The 18,368-nt window shown below is 42.7% G+C and overlaps 1 protein-coding gene across 6 annotated transcripts in view; it reads left to right on the top strand.

Moving 5' to 3' along the window:
• Positions 1-18,368, top strand: part of RAP1GAP2 (RAP1 GTPase activating protein 2) — a 294,972-nt gene that overhangs the window by 150,474 nt on the left and 126,130 nt on the right. The window contains exon 1 of one of the 6 annotated variants that reach the window (XM_039508030.1): positions 16,408-16,587. The exons of the other annotated variants lie outside the window; for them this stretch is intronic. Coding sequence (XP_039363964.1) covers positions 16,481-16,587 — 107 coding nt within the window. The 5' untranslated portion in view covers positions 16,408-16,480. Of the gene's footprint in view, positions 1-16,407; positions 16,588-18,368 lie in introns of those variants that run through there. 6 annotated transcript variants of the gene reach the window in all.

Below are 18,368 nucleotides of genomic sequence, written 5' to 3'. Positions count from 1 at the left end.
AGCACCTGCAGGGATCTGCTTGCCAGACAGAGCAAATCCAGCAGGGTGGCTGGGATTTCATGGCTGTTACTGGGAACTTGGGTAAAACTTCATAAACGTATATCGGACTTAGGAGCCTGACTCCCATGGCAAGTCAATGGGACTCAGGCGCCTAAGTCACATAGTTGCTTTTGAAAATGTTCCTCCTTATAAACAGATAAGCTGCCTATGCTTGGTCCCACAGGACAGCTTCCTTTTAAAAATAAGAGTGGGTGTCAGAGGGCATCGCAGGGGTCCCTTGGCAAGAGATACAGTAGCTCCTACTCAAATTCTGGTCCCATGGCAGTCCCAAGTGAGACGTGAACCCAATAAACATTGAGTCAAGCTTTTGAATCCCCCATGCTGAGTGGGTTCAGAATTAGGCAAAAGGAGTGTACATACCCTGGCTGGGTTTTCAGCTGTGCACAATATGCACCCACAAAGGTGCTGATTGCAGCTCCCTGATCCAAAGCCCAGCTCTATGCTGACACTGTCCCTGGCACAATTTGGGTCAGCCTCGGGGTGGCTCTAAACTTTACTAGGTAGGTATGACCCCACAGGGCCACTGCATCCGCTGGGGATTGCTGGAGTGCAGCAAAACTCTACCCACATCCCCTTTCTCCTGGCCATGTCCTCTATACAGGGGGTATGAAGGGAAGGAAGAAGGGGTTTGGCATTTGAACTTCTTTACCTTGGGACTTTCCCGCACCAGGGTGACTGCCAGCCAGGGCTGCCCAAAGGATTCAGGGGGCCTGGGGCCTTCGGTGGCGGGGGCCCCCTGCCGCTGAATTGCTGCCGAAGACCCGGCACTTCAGCAGTGGGTCCCGGAGCGGAAGGACCTCCCGCCACCGAATTGCCAGTGAAGACCCGGAGTGCAAGAAGCTCTGGTGGCCTGGGCCCCGCAAGAGTTTTCTGGGGACCCCGGAGCTAGAGAAGGACCCCGCTCCAGGGCCCCCGAAAAACTCTTGTGCGGGCGGGGCCCGGGGCAAATTGCCCCACTTGCTCCCCCCTCTGGCCGGCCCTGCTCCCAGCTGGCTGGATCCATCAGCATTTAGAGACTCTTTGCACCAGCTGACTGGCACAAAGGGGCCGTATCGTAGGAGAGAATCTCAGTGCAAGCCAAGTATTAGATGAGTGCACTGCTGAGGTGGGATTTCTTTTCCAGGGTTAAAAGCTGATTTTAAAAACCGCTCAGGGCTCATTCTACTGCTTGTGGCTCCATCTTTTAAGAAAACTTGATTCCATTTGTTTAGAAGCTGTCCTTTGTTAGTGATATCCTTATCCATTACATTAGCCTCACCTTGCCATGCAAATCGACAGGGGGGAAAGCCAAGTAATACACTGAAAGAAGTATATTTTAATAGAAACCGGGGCTTCTAAACGAAGATATTCGGTAAATCCAATGTCAGTGTTGTGCCCATTCTCATCCTCTGGTTATTCTTTCTCTGTGATTAATCAAAACATACTGCTGAGTCTCTTTTTAAGCCTCTCTAACCACACAATGGGTGCACACATTACAACCCAGGTCATTATCTGTTCATCTATTCTGTCTGTTTCACAGCAATTAAGGATGGCTTATCTTAAGTATTTGTTGATCTTCAGACATGACTGGCACTCACCCGCAGTCCTGTTCTGTTTTCAGCAGCAGTGGCAACTCACTGACTGAGCTTTGGCTTTGTTGCAAAACAAAAGGTCGGTGGTTGTTCATAAAGATTTTTGTCGCAACTGTGATCACTCTCCCCATTTGTTTCCTAGGAATGGTACCAAAGAGATTAGACCCAATGGGTCTGATTCAGCCCTGGAACATGAACGTAGTGCTTTGCAGCAAGGCTGAATATTGCTCAATGGCTTTGGAACAGACCTACTCAAGCTGACCGCTGGTCTGCCTAGTTTATCCTCGTATTTCTATCGACCGAGGTACTCATCTGGCTCTCATACTCATAGATAATTTCATAGTCATTAGTGCATATGTCCTCCTAACTTCCTGTGAGGTAGGGAAATATTGTTATCCTCTTTTTAATAGAAGGGAAACGGAGGCACAGAGAGACAGAGTGATTGCCTGAGGTCACACATGGAGTCTGTGGCAGAGTGAAGAACTGAACTCGGATCTCCTGAGTCCCAGTTCAATGCCTTAACCACAAAGCCGTCCTTTCTTGAACAGTGGCTGCTGCTAGATGCTTAGGAGGTCTATGTTTTCCTTCAATCACCTGCAAGAAGGATTGACAAAAAATGTTGCTAAGTTTGGGCAACAGTGAGGCTAGTTTTGAGTGAACCTGGGGCTCCTATCCCAGTCAAGAATAACTTGTGGGTTTTGCATATATTCTTGATGCAAAGCCAGGTGATGCTTGGGAGTTTGGTTGAGTTCCACATTTCCCCTGGACTCAGGGTTTGAGAATTGGTGCAAAATGTTCCCTTGTGCCCACGCAAACCAAAACACAGCAGTTGTCTCATCTTTATTTAGTAGGTCTACTCTCCTGTTGAATGAAGGATGTACAGAACTACCCACCTTGCTTTAGCTGAACGGTTCTCCTCATTTTGCATCACTGGATCCCTTTTTCTGTGTCTTGGTCCCATTTAATAATATGATGAGAGCTTGATGACTCTGACTCCCTGACACCTGTTCACAACCCCCGTCCCTGGAGATTGCTCTTCCATGATCTTAGACCTATCATTTGAAAGTGGTCAACTGGATTTTTGTCTCAGATTTGATTTTCAAAGCAATATAATAAAGTGATTAAATGTTAAGCTTTCTGGTGGTTCAGGCCATTGGTCTTCCACAGTTTCACAGAGGAATAAAACTTGACATATTAAATTTGTGCATTTTATGGTCCACATGGAAGCAAATCATGGGCCAATACGTCTTGAACTGCAAGATTTCAGCCATAAAAATATTTGCTTTACAGTTTAGCAGATTTATGCAATGTAAAATTTACAGTCGCTCCTCTACATTTGATGTGTTTTTATAAATGACCTCATATTAAGAAAACAACTGAATCATATTTTTATTTTTGTTGGCCAGCAAAGCTTTGGAAATGGGCATTTAAAACCACGTGGGACAAATTGTCAGTAATGACTTCTAAGCTTACTATTACTTATTATTTGCATTGGGTCGCACCTGGGAGTGCCATTTGTAAACCAGGACTTCATTGTGCTAGGAACTGTGCAAACACAGAACAAATCTTCCTGAATTGTTGTGCTTGCATCATTTGTGGCATTTTTGTGCAAATAATGATTGTGCGTGTAGAACTGGCCAGTCAAACAAATGTCTGGGGGAAGTATGACTATTGAATATGAATGCTGACAATATGAATAGTTCCCGAAAACCTTCCATCGCTTTCATACTGCGCTGCAAACAAACCAGTAGATTTTAGGCTTGAAGTATGTGAATTAAATTCATATTCGAATCTAGATATGGACACAAGTTAGCAGCTCACAGTAAAACCTAGTCTCCCCAGAGTCTTAACTTGACATGCTAGCTCATGGGAAAGCTACAAGGAGCCTTGTTTTCATTGGTTTTTACCTCGTGTTAGCTAACTTGAGGTAAAAACATGTCTTTTTTTCCTAGTAAAGATGCAGTGTAGGAGAGTTAGGCACCCAGTTCAAAGGATGTGGGTTCCTAATTCTCTTAAGCTCACTTGAAAAATTCCACTCCCCATGCATAAGTGTTTGGAGGATCAGGCACTGTATGAAACATGCAAGTCAGTCTGAGACTACAGTCTCGAAGGGCCTGGTTTTTCTGTTGCCTTGACCTTGTATAATTATTTCCACCTCTATGAAGTGAGCACAGAGCACTGCCAGATCAGAATGTAAATAATTATACCCAGTGCAAACCCTGGAAAACCAGGCCTTAATAACTAGTTCTGCAGCCTCCTCCAAATTATTGTTATTTAAAATAATGCGTAATCCACACTCCACCATATTCTTGGCTGACACAGCACTGTCAGTGTGGGTTCCCTAATTTGTTCAGGTCCCCGGTGCATAGGAATATATCATGTCAAGAGAATATATCTGTTTAGGGAATTCTTGCTATTTACTCTCTGCTTTTCTAATTGAGGCCATCAGATCTATAATCAGATTACCTAGGGCTGTTTGTAACATAATCTAAAGCACTGCAGTAGGTTTCTTGTGGTACTTCTCTTAAAATTGGAGGCACTCATCTCCTCCTCCACCTGCATATTTGAGGCACTGTAATCACCTTTCCCATAGTTTACAAGTTCTAGAATCTCCTTTTTCCTGTGCCAGAGATATGGGAATGTGACTGCTCCTCCTACATAAACCAGTTATTAATTTCTCTCACTCTCTTTCTCTCTCTCTTTCATCCCTCTCTTCTCCATCTCTAGCCAGTGTGGTTAGCGCTAAGTGTAGTCAAAGCGCCAGCGCTGGGAGAGAGCTCTCCCAGCACTGTCCGTACTCCACCTCCCTGTGGGGAATAACGTACAGTGCTGGGAGCCGCGCTCCCAGCGCTGGGGCTTTGACCACACTGGCGCTTTGCAGCACCGCAATTTGCAGCGCTGGAGAGGGTGTATTTTCACACCCTGCTGCAGCGCTGCAAATTTGCAAGTGTAGCCAAGGCCATTGTCTGCAAAAGAATGCCCAAGTGTAGGCATGCAAAGGTAGGCTGGTTCTCTTGGGCAGCAGGGGTAGGTAAGGGGTTGGTGGCTGAACAGAACTGGGTGAAATTTTTCAAATGAATAGTTCATTCCACAAAAAATGCCATTTTGGACAACCTGAAATCAGTTGTGAATTTGACAGACATAATTCTAGCCCTTCACAAAATGGCCGGGGGATGAGTTTTAATTCAGATGCAGATTGTTACAGACTAAGGCCAAGATCCTCAACAGTGTTTAGATGCCTAACTCCATTGATTGCAATGGGGGTTAGGTCCCTAGTTGTTTTAGAAAATCTGGGCCTGAGTCACTGTGTTCACTCATGCACATAGACACGCAGACTTTACATTTGTTCCTAATTTATTGGTTGCTTTCCTTTATCTGAAATAAAAATTGCCTGGACTAAAAATGCATGTTTTGCTCTTTGCATATAGGAAAACAGAGCAGAGTGAGGGTGAAAGTCAGTGGGATTTTTGAGTAGGGACTTTGTGATTAGGCCCAATAACTTCATCTTCCTCTGGTAATGCCTAGGGTCTCCAGTTAAGGATCTATGCCTTATTGTACTAGGTGCTGTACTTGTACTTTGCTTTTCTTTGGGATTCTCAAATGACAGGCTCAAAGTGCTTAATCAATATTAAGTATTTATACCTCTGCACCCATGATCTACCTAATCCTAAATGTATCTATTGTATCCAGTGAAATCTCAGGCATAGAGAGGTTAGTGACTTATCCAGTATCATACAATGAGTCAATGGATTTACAGCTGTTGAGGGTACGGGCAGGGAAGTCCTGATTCACTTGTTTTAATCACTGGGCACCACTTCCCTCCTACAATTTAAATTAAATTGACAATGTTCTGGGTTTAATGGTTTGAATGTAACTTGCATCCATAAGCAGTTTAGGAACATCAGTAGGCTGCTCCGTCGTGTTAAAATGAAGACCTATATTATTCTATAAATTGTCTGGCTTACATAGAAATAAATTGATGGGTGTTTCTGTAATACCAAGGATGAAGTTTTGATCTGACTTTGTTACAAAATGGTATTTCCTGGTACCTCTTTCTTAGTAAAGAGCAACACTAAAGAAAATGCCAAATTTTTCATAAATGAACTTGACATATGAACGATATATTCAGAATGGCACATAATTGTCCAAACCTAAAACAAGTTCTTCTTAACCCCTCTTAATTAAAATGGTGGTTTAGCTGCAAAACTGTTTTCCCCGAAGCATAAATGTCAGGGCAGTTTTAACAGATGTTTACTTTTCGTGCAGCAATTGCAGCCACATTTCCTCAAAGGTCATTTAATCATTAAAAAGATAATATTGTAAAAAAGTAAGAAAGAAAAACAATACACAAGGCTGTTCTCTTATGGGAGATGCATTTTAGTGCATAGAGGACTAAGCTTATACCACTGTTTCTTTTATGTGTATCTATACATCTGTTGGTAAATGGGCTCTGGGCTAGTGGTCCCCCCTACCAGGCCATGCACAGCATTGACTCAAGCACTGTGTAGATCTCAATGTTCTTTACAAAGCAGCCCCATTTTACAGATGGTGAAACCGAGGCACTGAGAAGCAAAGTGATTTGCTCAGGGTCACCCACCAGGATACTGGCAGAGCAGGGAATAGAAACCTACCAGGTCTCCCAAGTCCCTGCTTATTGTGCTACCCACTGGATCGTACTTCATACCATTTTACTGAATACAATCCTCGTTGTGGAATCTGGCCCAGTAGAGTTATTTTTCTAGCTTTTTAGTTTTGGAGATCTGAAATCAGTTGAAAAACAAAAGGGAAAAGAGTCTGGTACATTCAGTGAAGCCCCTAGTGGGTCACAGCACAAGAGTGCTGCAGAATCTGGCAAGATCTAGCACAGTCGGCAGACTCTGCAATGGATTAGCCGCTTTGCTGCAGGTTGGAACTGACATTCTTTAGCACAACGCAAATTTGGTCAGTGCTGGCATCGCGCTCAGACTTGTCATAGCTGAATGCATGGGGGCTGCTTTTCATACTCTCTTTCTTGTGTGCTCTTGGATGATATTCATACATCCCCCATGGATTCCAATGAGCTACAACGCTTCAAAATCATGATACGTTTGTGCTGGTTCCATTGACATTATATCAAGATTGAGACCTTCTTGGCGGCTTTGATCCATTGGCTATTGTCATCAGTGCGAGTCTTTTCACCTTTGGATCAGGCCCTCAAACAGATAAAGTTGTGTTCTGCTTTGCATTCATTGCCACATTTATCCTGCAGTCAACCCATGGCAAGGAAATCAATTTGCTCACTAGTGGAGTGACTATTAGTCAAGGACAATGGAAAGGAAATGGGAAAATCCAGTTCATAAGGCTGGATATAAATTGACAAGATTCCTCTGATCTTCCATTTCTCAAGATTACAATAGTTAAGATTTTCTAATATTGCCAGGGTAGCTAAAATAACACCATCCCTTCCCTTCCAAACATTAGAATGCTGCCCAGAATGATTTCATCTTGACCATCACCAGGCTGGAAATTCCTCATAGACAAGGTTAAGTGTTGCTCAAAGTGTTCTGTCTAACAGAGGTCTTGCATGCACATACTGTGCCACTGTGGCACTAGCGAGTGATAATGGAACATTAGGACTAGAGAGCTTGAAGGAAAGGCACAATTAAACTGTGCCTTGAACTCCTGCCAAAGGCTGAAATTTTCTTCATCCTTTTTCATACAAGGGGGAGCCACTTTGGTGTGACAGTGGAAATTATAGGTACATATGTAAATCTCCGACTTATAAACATTAGTAGATACGTTATAGGTATAGCTGGGCAGGAAATGATTTTGCCATTCTGTGATCATTTTTGAGAGTTTGAAAATTTTCTCCCTCTTGAACTGGGACGAAGTCAAAATTTTAAATATTCATGAACCGAAAACTGATTTTAAAATGGTTTTTGGGTCAATCAAAACATTTTGTTTTAATAATTTCAAAGTATTTTGCTTTGATTTTTACCTTTTTTTCCCTAGAAGCTTAAATTCAGAAACAAAGTTGTTTTGAATGGGAAAACTTTAATTTTTTTGTTTTTGAAAATGTTGAAAAGTATTGTTGCAACATTTTCAAAATGTTTTTCATATTTTTTTTTGAGTCAGGAAATTCATTGAACATGATCCTGTTCCGCAAACATTTTTGGTTTTGATGAATTGGTATTTTTCATCCCCCCCAAAAAAGTTCAAAAAATTCCCAACCAGCTCTACTACAAGCAACAGTGGGATTGAAAAAAACAATAGTGCAACATACCGCCAAAACACTCCCTTTATTTTCTCTGGTGTACAAGGGGAAGAAACCTAATTAACAATGCTTTGCTTTATAGTATGGCTCAGCCGGTACCACTCCCCAAAATACCAGGCTGGAAGGTTTATAGGTTCCGCATATAAAGACTTGAAACCAGATTTACAAAGGTATTGGGTAGGTGAGTTAGGCACTTATGTGCCCTTGTGTATCCCCCTGGGCACCTATCTGCATCTTTAGGTGCCTAAATACCTTTCTAAATCTGGCCCTTGGGCTCATGCTCAGTACTAGGACCAAGATGCATTCTCAAGAAAGGGGTGCTGCAATGTGAGAAGTGCTGGCCTTTGGTTGTGTTTAAATAAATTCCCTTCTTATGCCCATTGTGGACAGGTGGGATAACCCTGCTGCCCAGCCAACGTTAAATCACTCATAACGCAGGTCCGAATATCTAAGGCTCTATGGCACAAATTCCTCCTCCCTGCAGGGTCACAGCCCCGAGGCCTGTGCACCACTTATTTTGAGGGCTTAAGTGGAATTTAATTGGAACATAAGGCCTTGATATGTTCCTCTGCACAGGGGAAGTTTCAGGCCTATAGAAACGGTTTTTATTGCGGAGAGGACTAGTTTTAATTTTGGCACTGTGTGGAATGTTCTACTGAAGAAATGAGGGAGCCTGTCCTTCATGGCAATGTGTCACAACACGGGATGCTGTAGCCAACAATTCTTACTGCTTCCCTTGGAGGAAGTTACCATAGGAGATGGGGGTTGGGGGAGGGCGTATGGAATAATCTTTCAAGCAGAGAGGAACCCCATGCAGAGAGCTTCTGCAAGTGGAGTCTTCCCCTTCACCCCCCATGTTTCTGTCTGATGTGCCTTGTGCCAGAATGTGCACGTGGCTTGTATTTTAGAGCCATCTGCAGCCTGACACACATTCTCTTTTCTTTGTGAATCCAGTAGTCCATTTCACAGTCTATTTGTCAAGCAGAAATCATTGCTCTCTGTGCATGATGTGCCATTTCTTTGGGAAGATGACTCACAATGAGCATGAGATGAAAGAGTGCGCATTATAGAGGAGCGCAATGAGCCGCTACTGGGAAAGAGAGCAGAGACAGAAAATGATGCGGATACTCCAGCAAAGGATAAGACTGCCTGCCCTCTGACACTCATCCTCCAGGCTTTCATGACTTACTTTACCTAGCTACCCTAGAGGGCTTTCATCAGACTGCAGCAAACAAAAAAATACAGCTCATCTTCCTGTGGTACGTACCCATGTGCACAACCACAGAGGGGCTCTTGTGACCAAAATGCCCCCCAATAAAATGTTGTCTTTGTTTTGGAGCTATAATAATGGACTCCCCAGCCTGGCCTTCCCAACACTTACCTGCCTCGAATGCTTAATGCATCATAAGAACATAAGAATGGCCGTACCGGGTCAGACCAAAGGTCCATCTAGCCCAGTATCTGTCTACCGACAGTGGCCAATGCCAGGTGCCCCAGAGGGAGTGAACCTAACAGGTAATAATCAAGTGTACTCTCTCCTGCCATCCATCTCCATCCTCTGACGAACAGAGGCTAGGGACACCATTCTTACCCATCCTGGCTAATAGCCATTTATAGACTTAGCCACCATGAATTTATCCAGTCCCCTTTTAAACATTGTTATAGTCCTAGCCTTCACAACCTCCTCAGGTAAGGAGTTCCACAAGTTGACTGTGCGCTGCGTGAAGAAGAACTTCCTTTTATTTGTTTTAAACCTGCCGCCTATTAATTTCATTTGGTGACCCCTAGTTCTTGTATTATGGGAATAAGTAAATAACTTTTCCTTATCCACTTTTTCAACATCACTCATGATTTTATATACCTCTATCATATCCCCCCTTAGTCTTCTCTTTTCCAAGCTGAAGAGTCCTAGCCTCTTTAATCTTTCCTCGTATGGGACCCTCTCTAAACCCCTAATCATTTTAGTTGCCCTTTTCTGAACCTTTTCTAGTGCTAGAATATCTTTTTTGAGGTGAGGAGACCATCAGTTTCAGCTAAGGTAAAATGCTATTTATTGTGTGAGGGAATAAATAAATGACCATTCTGAGGAAGCGAATCAAAGCCTATGGGCTATTGCCTTGCTGCTGTCCTGCTCGCTTTCTGCTTCAACCAGAGTCTGTGTTGACTCTGTGCTGGTTCTTTTCTCTGTTTAATGTTTTAGCCTCCGGCTAAGGACACAAGGACATATCCTCAAGATGTCTGCTCTTATATTTGCTGGCTTGGCCTCTGTTAAAACTAGCAATCCTTGTGACAGGAATATGATCCACTCCTATATGAGAGTTGCCACTTCTCCTGGCTGATGAAACTCCTACCTCTTCGAAACCCAAGAAGTCCTTGCATCTTCCAAATGAGATGTGTTGTGCAGCCCAGTGTTCAGACTGAAGGGGCTTGAGGGGCTGGTCGGAGGGAATGCGTCATCTTTCGTCTTTGCATATGGCCAGCCTTTTGCTGTCTGAGATGCCTTTCTACCCTGGCTCATAAAGAAGAGCAAATATTTCTGGCCCTTGGCATCCCCACTAAACGGTGGATTGTTTAAAAACGTCCCCAGGAAGAGGAAAACCCTAAAAAACCCACTTACTTCCTTTCCCCTCCCTTGCTACAAACACTTTCGCAGACCTAATGTCTGAGCTGCAATAGGAGAAACCATTGCACCAGGGGGTTGTTTTCCACCAAAGCAGTATTGTATTATTATTTTCTGTTGTTTCTATTACAGTAGCGCCTCGAGTGGTTGTAGCCCAAATGAGATCAGGGTCCCTTGGCTTTAGGAGCTGCACATACACCTAGTAAGAGACAGCCCCTGCTCCAAAGATCTAAGTAGACAGAAGCAGACAAAGTGTGGATGTGTTATTACACCCATTTTACACAGTGGCAGCTGAGGCAGAGCTTGAGGGTATGTCCACCCTGCAATTGGAGGTGTGACATACCCCAAACTAGCTTTCATCTGGCTAGTGCGGGTACCAATATCAGTAAACCCACAGCAGCACCCCAAGTACAAGCCCAACTGGGTACGTACTCAGGCAGCTAGCCTGTGCTGTTGGTACCTGAGCTAGCTAAATTAAAGCTGGCTTGGGTATGGCTAGACATGCTGCAATCACCCCCCCGAAAGCAGTGAAGACATATGCTAAGTGACTTCCCCGAGGCATCACAGGGAGTCGGTGCCAGAGATGAAGGCCTAACTCAGCTCTCCTGCGTTCCAGTTCAGTGCCTTCACCAGAAGCCCAGCCTTTCTCTAAAGTATCATTCTAGCTGCATTTGATCATGTCAATTACAAATAGGCTGAAAATTAAGCCCCAAATAAATTGATTAGAGAGAAGAGAGACGTTTGTCACATGCAGGTGGAAAGGAAAATATTAGCTAAGTGTATCTACCTAAATGATTCTCCGTTTCCAAACATGAGAGAAGTGAACATCTTTAGAAATCAATACAAAGCCGCTTCAGCATAAAACATGAGAAGATTGATACTTAACTTGTCTCTGTGAGAGCACGTGGGGGGATGGGGGGTGGAAATTGGCTCCGGAGGGAGACACTCAATGAAATTCAAAGCTGCCTGTGTAGAGGGAGAGGTAAAAAGTTTAAAATCCAACTTCTGGCCCCCACCCCATGAAAACTAATGAGGTGCCAGAGAACTGATAGAATTTGGCATGAGAATGGGTTCTAATTTTTTTTTTTTTTGCGACTGCCTCTCAGAAATTCATCAGGCTCTGATGCTTCCTGTTCGAAAGGGAGCAGCCAGATATTTTCAGCAAGAACAAAGGGATTAGTTGGACCAACAAAAGCTTTATTAAAAGGCTTCAGAGTGGGAGTTAAGTGCTGCTTGCAGTAAATGATGATTAAGACGGCATCAGGATTTATTATATTCCCCCCCCACTTGCCCAAGTTTCGCTAGCTGCCATGGTGTCATGTTGCATTGTGATGCCTGCTTTGAGAAAGTGTTAGTCCTTCCAGCTTGTAACAGGGCTGGTTTTTCAGTGGGGCGGGTGGGGTCTCTGTATTTTCCCTACCTCTGATGTGTGTGAATTCTAATGAACGTGTCCTCAGTAGCTATTTGAAGTCATCAGTTCTGAACGACCTTTGCCCCACTGCTTCATCCTGATCCAAAACCTGTTGAAATTTTCTCATTGACTTCAGTGGGTTTTGAATCAGTCCCTTTAGACCATGATCTTGCAAAGACTTTTACGCACGTGCTTAACATTGACTTCAGTGGGACTACACACAGGCATACAGTTACACTCAGGCATAAATCTTTGTACAAGTGAGGTGGTGAATACCATTACATGGCTAGTTTGTTCTAGGGTTAAAATAAATTCAGGACACTGATGAACACATCTCCTTTATAGAGTTAGCTTTCTGACTAAACAGAGGCTGAAGGACAGGAATTCATTATAACAAAGATAAATTGTATGTTCTCTTTGGAGATGCTCTGTGGAAATAAAAATATGTGATCATGTAACTGAAGTCTAACAAAATGTGTGCACACAAGAGGGCAGAGTTAAGGTTACACAGGCACCCTTAAGCATGGTACTTTTGGATGAGGATGATTTTTGGATAACTGGGAGAGATGCAGCACAATAAGGAGCATATCAGGGTAATAAATAGTTGTGGTGTTTATGTATAAGGATGGGGAGTATCTGTTCCATTCCATGCCCTCCTCCTAATGGTTGCCATAACTTCATAATAGCCATGTGACTCATATAAAATTATGCAAAATAGATGTCCCACACTAGAGGTGACTGCTGTTCCATTGTGCTGAATGAATTTCTGCTCATAACAGAGTGGCCCCAACCAGAGAAGCAACAGTATCGTAAGCCATAGTGTTTGGGGACCATGACTAGAGTATTGAAGCGTATGTTCCTATGGGTGGCTAGTGGTTGTAGGTATAAAGCATGATTGTTCTCCTTCACTGAATACAATGCATCCCCAGTGGAATTGCCAACTCCGTTTTACACAGCACTGGGAGACGGAGTCAAAGTTGCAGTCTGAAGAGTGTTGGAGGAAAATAGATGATGGTGAAGCCAGTTCAGACGAGCAAGAGGCGCGTACTCCACTGCTTTAAACATTCTCAGCCTCTGTGGAAAAACTGGGTGCATAAGCTAAAACTGTGTTGAGATGGCCAGGTGCATCCATCACTTACTCAGAAGATCAGCATGGGCTCAGTGAATCTGACAGCGTAGCAAGGGTCACATTTTCACATGGATGAGCTGTCCTTGAACGGCTGCTGAGATGTATCCGGCACAGAAGATGGGTTTAAAAAAAGCCTCCTCTTCTTTGTGTGTTCCTTTTTAAAGCCTATTTGGTCCTGAGCAAACATTTCCTGTGGACTTTGCCAGGAAAACCCTATGTTCTGTTAATGATTGACTCTCCCACTTACAGGGTCCCTAGGTAGCTTAGGATCATATTTCAGCTTCATGTCCCTATCAAAACTCTAGTGTCACAGGGCAATTATTAGAGTTTACTGCTTGCTTCCCCCTGTTATTCCTCTATTCTGGGATAAGGATTGTTTGTGAAGATCTGAGGATTGGAAGGAAGTGTCCTTGTCTTTTCACTGAAAGCTCCAGTATGAACCTTTGTTCTGTTTTGCTTGGGTGAACATGTTCCTCAGCATTTGGAGATGTGAAGGCAACTGCCTTCAAGATGACCATAGCATGGGGTCTACTGGGTCGATGCATTTGCTCCGCCAATTTTCTAAACTGCTCTGCTGAGCTAGTTGCTGGCGGAGGCCCTTTGTGGCAAAATAACACAGAAATAAGTCATCTGTTGACTGATATAGGCATAAAATTTGCCCATCCTCCCCCATATCCCCTCAGTAAAGAAAAGAGACTCTCCAGTGCCCATTCCTGACATCCAAATTCAAACAGAGACATCACTGCTCAAACTCTGCCTGGCAGTCTATGCGTGGCTTTGGGATTTGGGAATTCTTTGAGGGAAGAACATCAGCGTAGGCAGCCATTGCACTTGTCTATATGGCCATAAGAACCCGGGGAAATAAGACCACCTCTTAGTGTCCAGTGAGAGCATACACTTCAGCTCTGATTCCCCTATTACTAACAAAGTGTTCCTACTCTTCATGCATTAAGACTAGACTGGATAAAGACTTAGAAAGTACACCATAGGGAAGAGTTTTGCACCGTCAGGGTAGGGGTGGACTAGATCAGTGCTTCTCAAACTATCTGATGTGGCGGCCCGGCAGTTTTTTTTCCCAATGTGCCAGGGACTGGTACCCTATTTGTGCCATATTATTATCGTTTTTGCATAGGCACATAGCACATCAGATCAGAAAAACTAACATTCTTCACTGTATTCATTGGAATGGGAGTGTGGCGTACATGCGGAGATGTTCCCATTTAAATACATTGAAGACTGACTGAAAGGCTGTGCATTTGGGCGGATAGTATAAAATGACTAGATCCAAGAAAATATTATTTGAACATTCGTAGTAATATTAATTTATATCAGAAACAATATAATGAATACAATAAAAATTGGCAGACATTTTTAATTGTGTTTATTTATCAATATTATAATATGTGCTTCTGAAAACGTACTATTATTTAATATTGTTGACTTTTATCGACTGATAATTATTCTTGGTGGAATACCAGTGTGATTTTTAAATTATACTATTATTTCACTCTTTCTTTCCTGGAAACTCGCCGCGGACCAGCAGCCAATGGCTTGCGGACCGGCACCGGTCCACAGACCACCACTTTGAGTAGCGCTGGCCTAGATGATCTAATAGGTTTATTACAACTAACTAAGATACTGTGTCTAAAGGAAAAGAGATACAGAACTATTGCTGTTTTTGGCCAGATGCTTATATTTTAGTCTTTCAGAAGGTTAGAATTTTTGCCTGCCTGCTGTTCTATGTACATGCCTTAAACCAAAGGACTGGGGTTTAGTTCCTCTTGCAATTAACATGTTCCAAGTGATTTAGCTAGTCCTGTGTTTATTTCTAATGTGAGAATTAAACCAGCATGAATGGTAAGTGATATGGGAGGATGGAAGTGGTAGGGAGGGAGGAGGGAAGAGACCTGCTTCTTTTATCTCCATGGTAACATACTTTGAAAGGGAACGGTGTTGATGCTGATGCTCTGGGGTAGATCATTTACAGTCTACTTAATAAAAAAGCTGGAGCAAGGAATATAACATGGACTGTAAGTAGCAGACTAGCGGGGCTACGTTTTACAGCACCTGTTAACAGATACGGTTCAGTTCACTTCTAGACAAAGTAGAAAATTTATTCATGTGGTATATTTTAAACACAACACAATGAGCTAGATTCTGGCACTACGCCAACTTAATTCAGCTGAGGGTCTGTCCCAGTATATAAAAGATTTAATGTCTTGAAAATACACTTTGCAATGTAAAAAACAAAACAATTCTGCCTTTTCAGATTTAAGGATACTGCAATTAAGTTGACCATATTGAGGTTGTTATAAAATCTGAATTTTACGCTTAACTATACAAGGTTTTTTCAAAAAACCTTCAGTGTGTGAATCATGGAGTTATTTTAGTTGCAACATTAGATCCCAACCATTAAAAACAAAATCCTTGTGCATTTTAATGTTCTTAAAATTCATCTAATCCCCAGCAGCAATCAGGAAATGACATTCTGGGGGGTGGGGAGGAAGCTATCCTTTATATTTAATCTAAAAGCCATTGGTTAAAGCTGGTGCAGTGAATTGACAGCCACTGTGTCAATAGATCCAAACCCCCCTGGAAACTTAGTTTTGCATAGACTGTAGGTTTGGGTTTTGTTTTCTAGTAAAAAAAATGACAAAAAATGGTAATTAATTACACCCACCTTTTAGTAATCTTTGTTTCCCCAGCATAAAATCAATGATGCTTTGAATGCCCTCTGCCTTCGTAAAACACACACTGTACACTCTCACACACACAAAAAAATCCTCTTTGTTCAGAAAAATTTTAACAAGCAATAGCAGAGGAGAAAACCTGAAAGCTTCCCTCTGCGGGTGGGTCCCAGCTCCGCGCAGTTCCGTTTGGTTTGCTTGCAGGTATCATCCAGCAAATTACAGGGCTTGATGAAAATGCTCAGTATGTTACTTCTGCATCTGCTTTGGTTTAATGCTAACTTTAAAACATCGAAGAGAAGCCCCCAACTTCGGTTCTTTTGGGGATATGGGTGGGGGGTGGATTGTGGTTGATGGCTGAATGCAGGCATGACAGATAGTCAAGAGCCGATGACCACATCTGAGGCTGGTACAGTTTTAAGTGATTTAATTGACTTGGAAATGCCACCCTTCTGTGTGCTGGCAGCTTAGCAACCCCGAGCAGAAGAGCAGCAGCAGAATCAGAGGCTGTAGTCAGCTAGGAAGGGGAGGCAGGTGACTTGAAGGTCGCGGGAGTAAGAGAAGTCACCTGATTCAGGCAAGAGCTTTACCTATGAGGCAGGAGTAACAAGGCAGAGGAGAGAGCGAGAGGGAGAGAAAGAGAAGTGTGCATGCTAGTGAGGGGAGGGAGGTTTGCACTTTTTTAAGCAGGTCTCTTGCCAAGGGTTGGGGATATTGGCAGCAGAGCCTGTGGAAGTGTCACCTTAACTATGTCACAACCGGCTGACAGGATGCATTCTAAAAGGGCAGGGATCCGAGCAGCTGTTGTCCTTATAGGGTTGTTGCACAAATCCAGAAAGCAAAATAAAGAAAAAAGGTAAAGCACGAGTTTATTCAGTCTTTTCTCTCTTGATTCAAGAAAAAGAACAGTCATTGCCACTACTTCGGTATTGAAACGTTAGCTGAAATCTGGGGAAGGAGGGGAATTGTGGAGCCCGCAGTCTGTCTGTATTGTATCCATGCTTGTATTTCATAGATCATACTCTTATGGGAATGTATATTTGTATGTGCTGATAATACTATTCCAAAGCAAAACAATCGACATGGTGATAACACCTATATGCTCAAACCCCTTTCATAACTGTTAAAGATTTATGTGTGTGTATATTTAGAGAAGGAGAGAGAGATGAGACTCCTTCAGCCCCTGTAAGTTTATCTATTGACCCTAAACGTTTTTTTTTTTTTGCTGTATAAAGCCAAGACAGACTGTTTTCTTCCCGGGATTGCAGTGTTTTGTAGAACTGATTTGACTCAGATTAACGGCTTTGTCTCTTTCCTGAAAAACAGTTGACAAATGGTTTTCCGATTCATTGACTAAGCTGTGGACTGTACTTTGTGTGCAACTTTGTGGTTTGGGGAAACAGTGTGTTTTCAATGGCGTGTTAACTGTCATCTGATGGATATAGTTGCTGAATTTTTGGCAGGTTAATGAGAGTTTCTATTTTCTTCAAAGGTTTACAATGATTTCATTTATTTTATGTCTTTATTCAGAGAGCTCTGTCTCCTTATGTAGTTTGTACTGGCAACTTTCTTGTTAAAATAATAAGATGTGCACCCAAATCTATGCAATGTATATAATTTTTAGTCTAAAGTGGAGACCAGACAATTATCACTTCAACTTAGTATTTATTCTTCATAGCGATATTTAAACTTTTTTTTTTATTTTCATATAGAAAAATATAGGAAGGCAGAATGGAATCATTCAAAACTACATTTAAAAAATGATAATCTGACAAATCCACAAAAGCAGGGCAATCCAGAGTTAAGGCTGGGCTCACCCCAGCGTCCCTAAGTTTTGTGGCACCTGCTCTGAGTAACATTTTACTGGGTTTGGACATTCCTGCTATATGGTGCCTCAGAGAGCAGGTTGACTTAGGGACAGAGTTTTGCTTTTGTGGATTTTAAGGCAGACCCTATGTATTGTTGAAATGTTCTTTTTCATTCCTGGAGGCTTTGCTGGTTATACCATGAAAAACAGTAGTTAAGATATATGTGACTTGGTGCTCTTGGGGCCTCTACCTGATCTGGAAATTACCAAATTATGCTCACACTTGAACTGAGTCATCTTATTGCCATAATGCTTCTCATTCTTCACTGTAACCCCTCCCTACTGTTTTATCATCTGCACTCAATACATCTAAAACTGGGGCTCTCAGCTGCAGACTGTGCCATTGGGCAGAATAAGAAAGGCAGTAGGCGTTCTCCCAGTAGTCAGCGCTTGCAGGATTGGGACCATAGATTGTAACCTTTTTAGATCATTCTTTTCTCTTTGAGACACCTTGCATGCCTTTTGGCACTGTAACAATAACAATGGGCTCCTACATAACCTTATGGAATAGTCCCATAGAATTAAATAGCGAACGATCCCCTTTCTGCAGGTGGGTTTGTAATAGAGGATTCTATCCCGGCTATGGTCTGATTAAAAAAACAGCTTATAAAAATATCTCATTCTGCATTAAATCCTATAGGTTTTGAGGGTTATTGTTTACAACTCGATTACATTACTATACAACCCTTTTCTTTTAATCCTGATTAAATTCTAAAGGATGTTTCCATAAGGGGAATCACATAAAGGTGGCTGAAGCTCTCCCGTAGCAC

The sequence above is a fragment of the Mauremys reevesii genome, linkage group 20, assembly GCF_016161935.1.
Source record: "Mauremys reevesii isolate NIE-2019 linkage group 20, ASM1616193v1, whole genome shotgun sequence".
NCBI lineage: Eukaryota > Metazoa > Chordata > Testudines > Geoemydidae > Mauremys > Mauremys reevesii.
The sequence above is the reverse complement of the archived record's forward strand: the minus strand, read 5'-3'. Positions and strand labels throughout refer to the sequence as shown.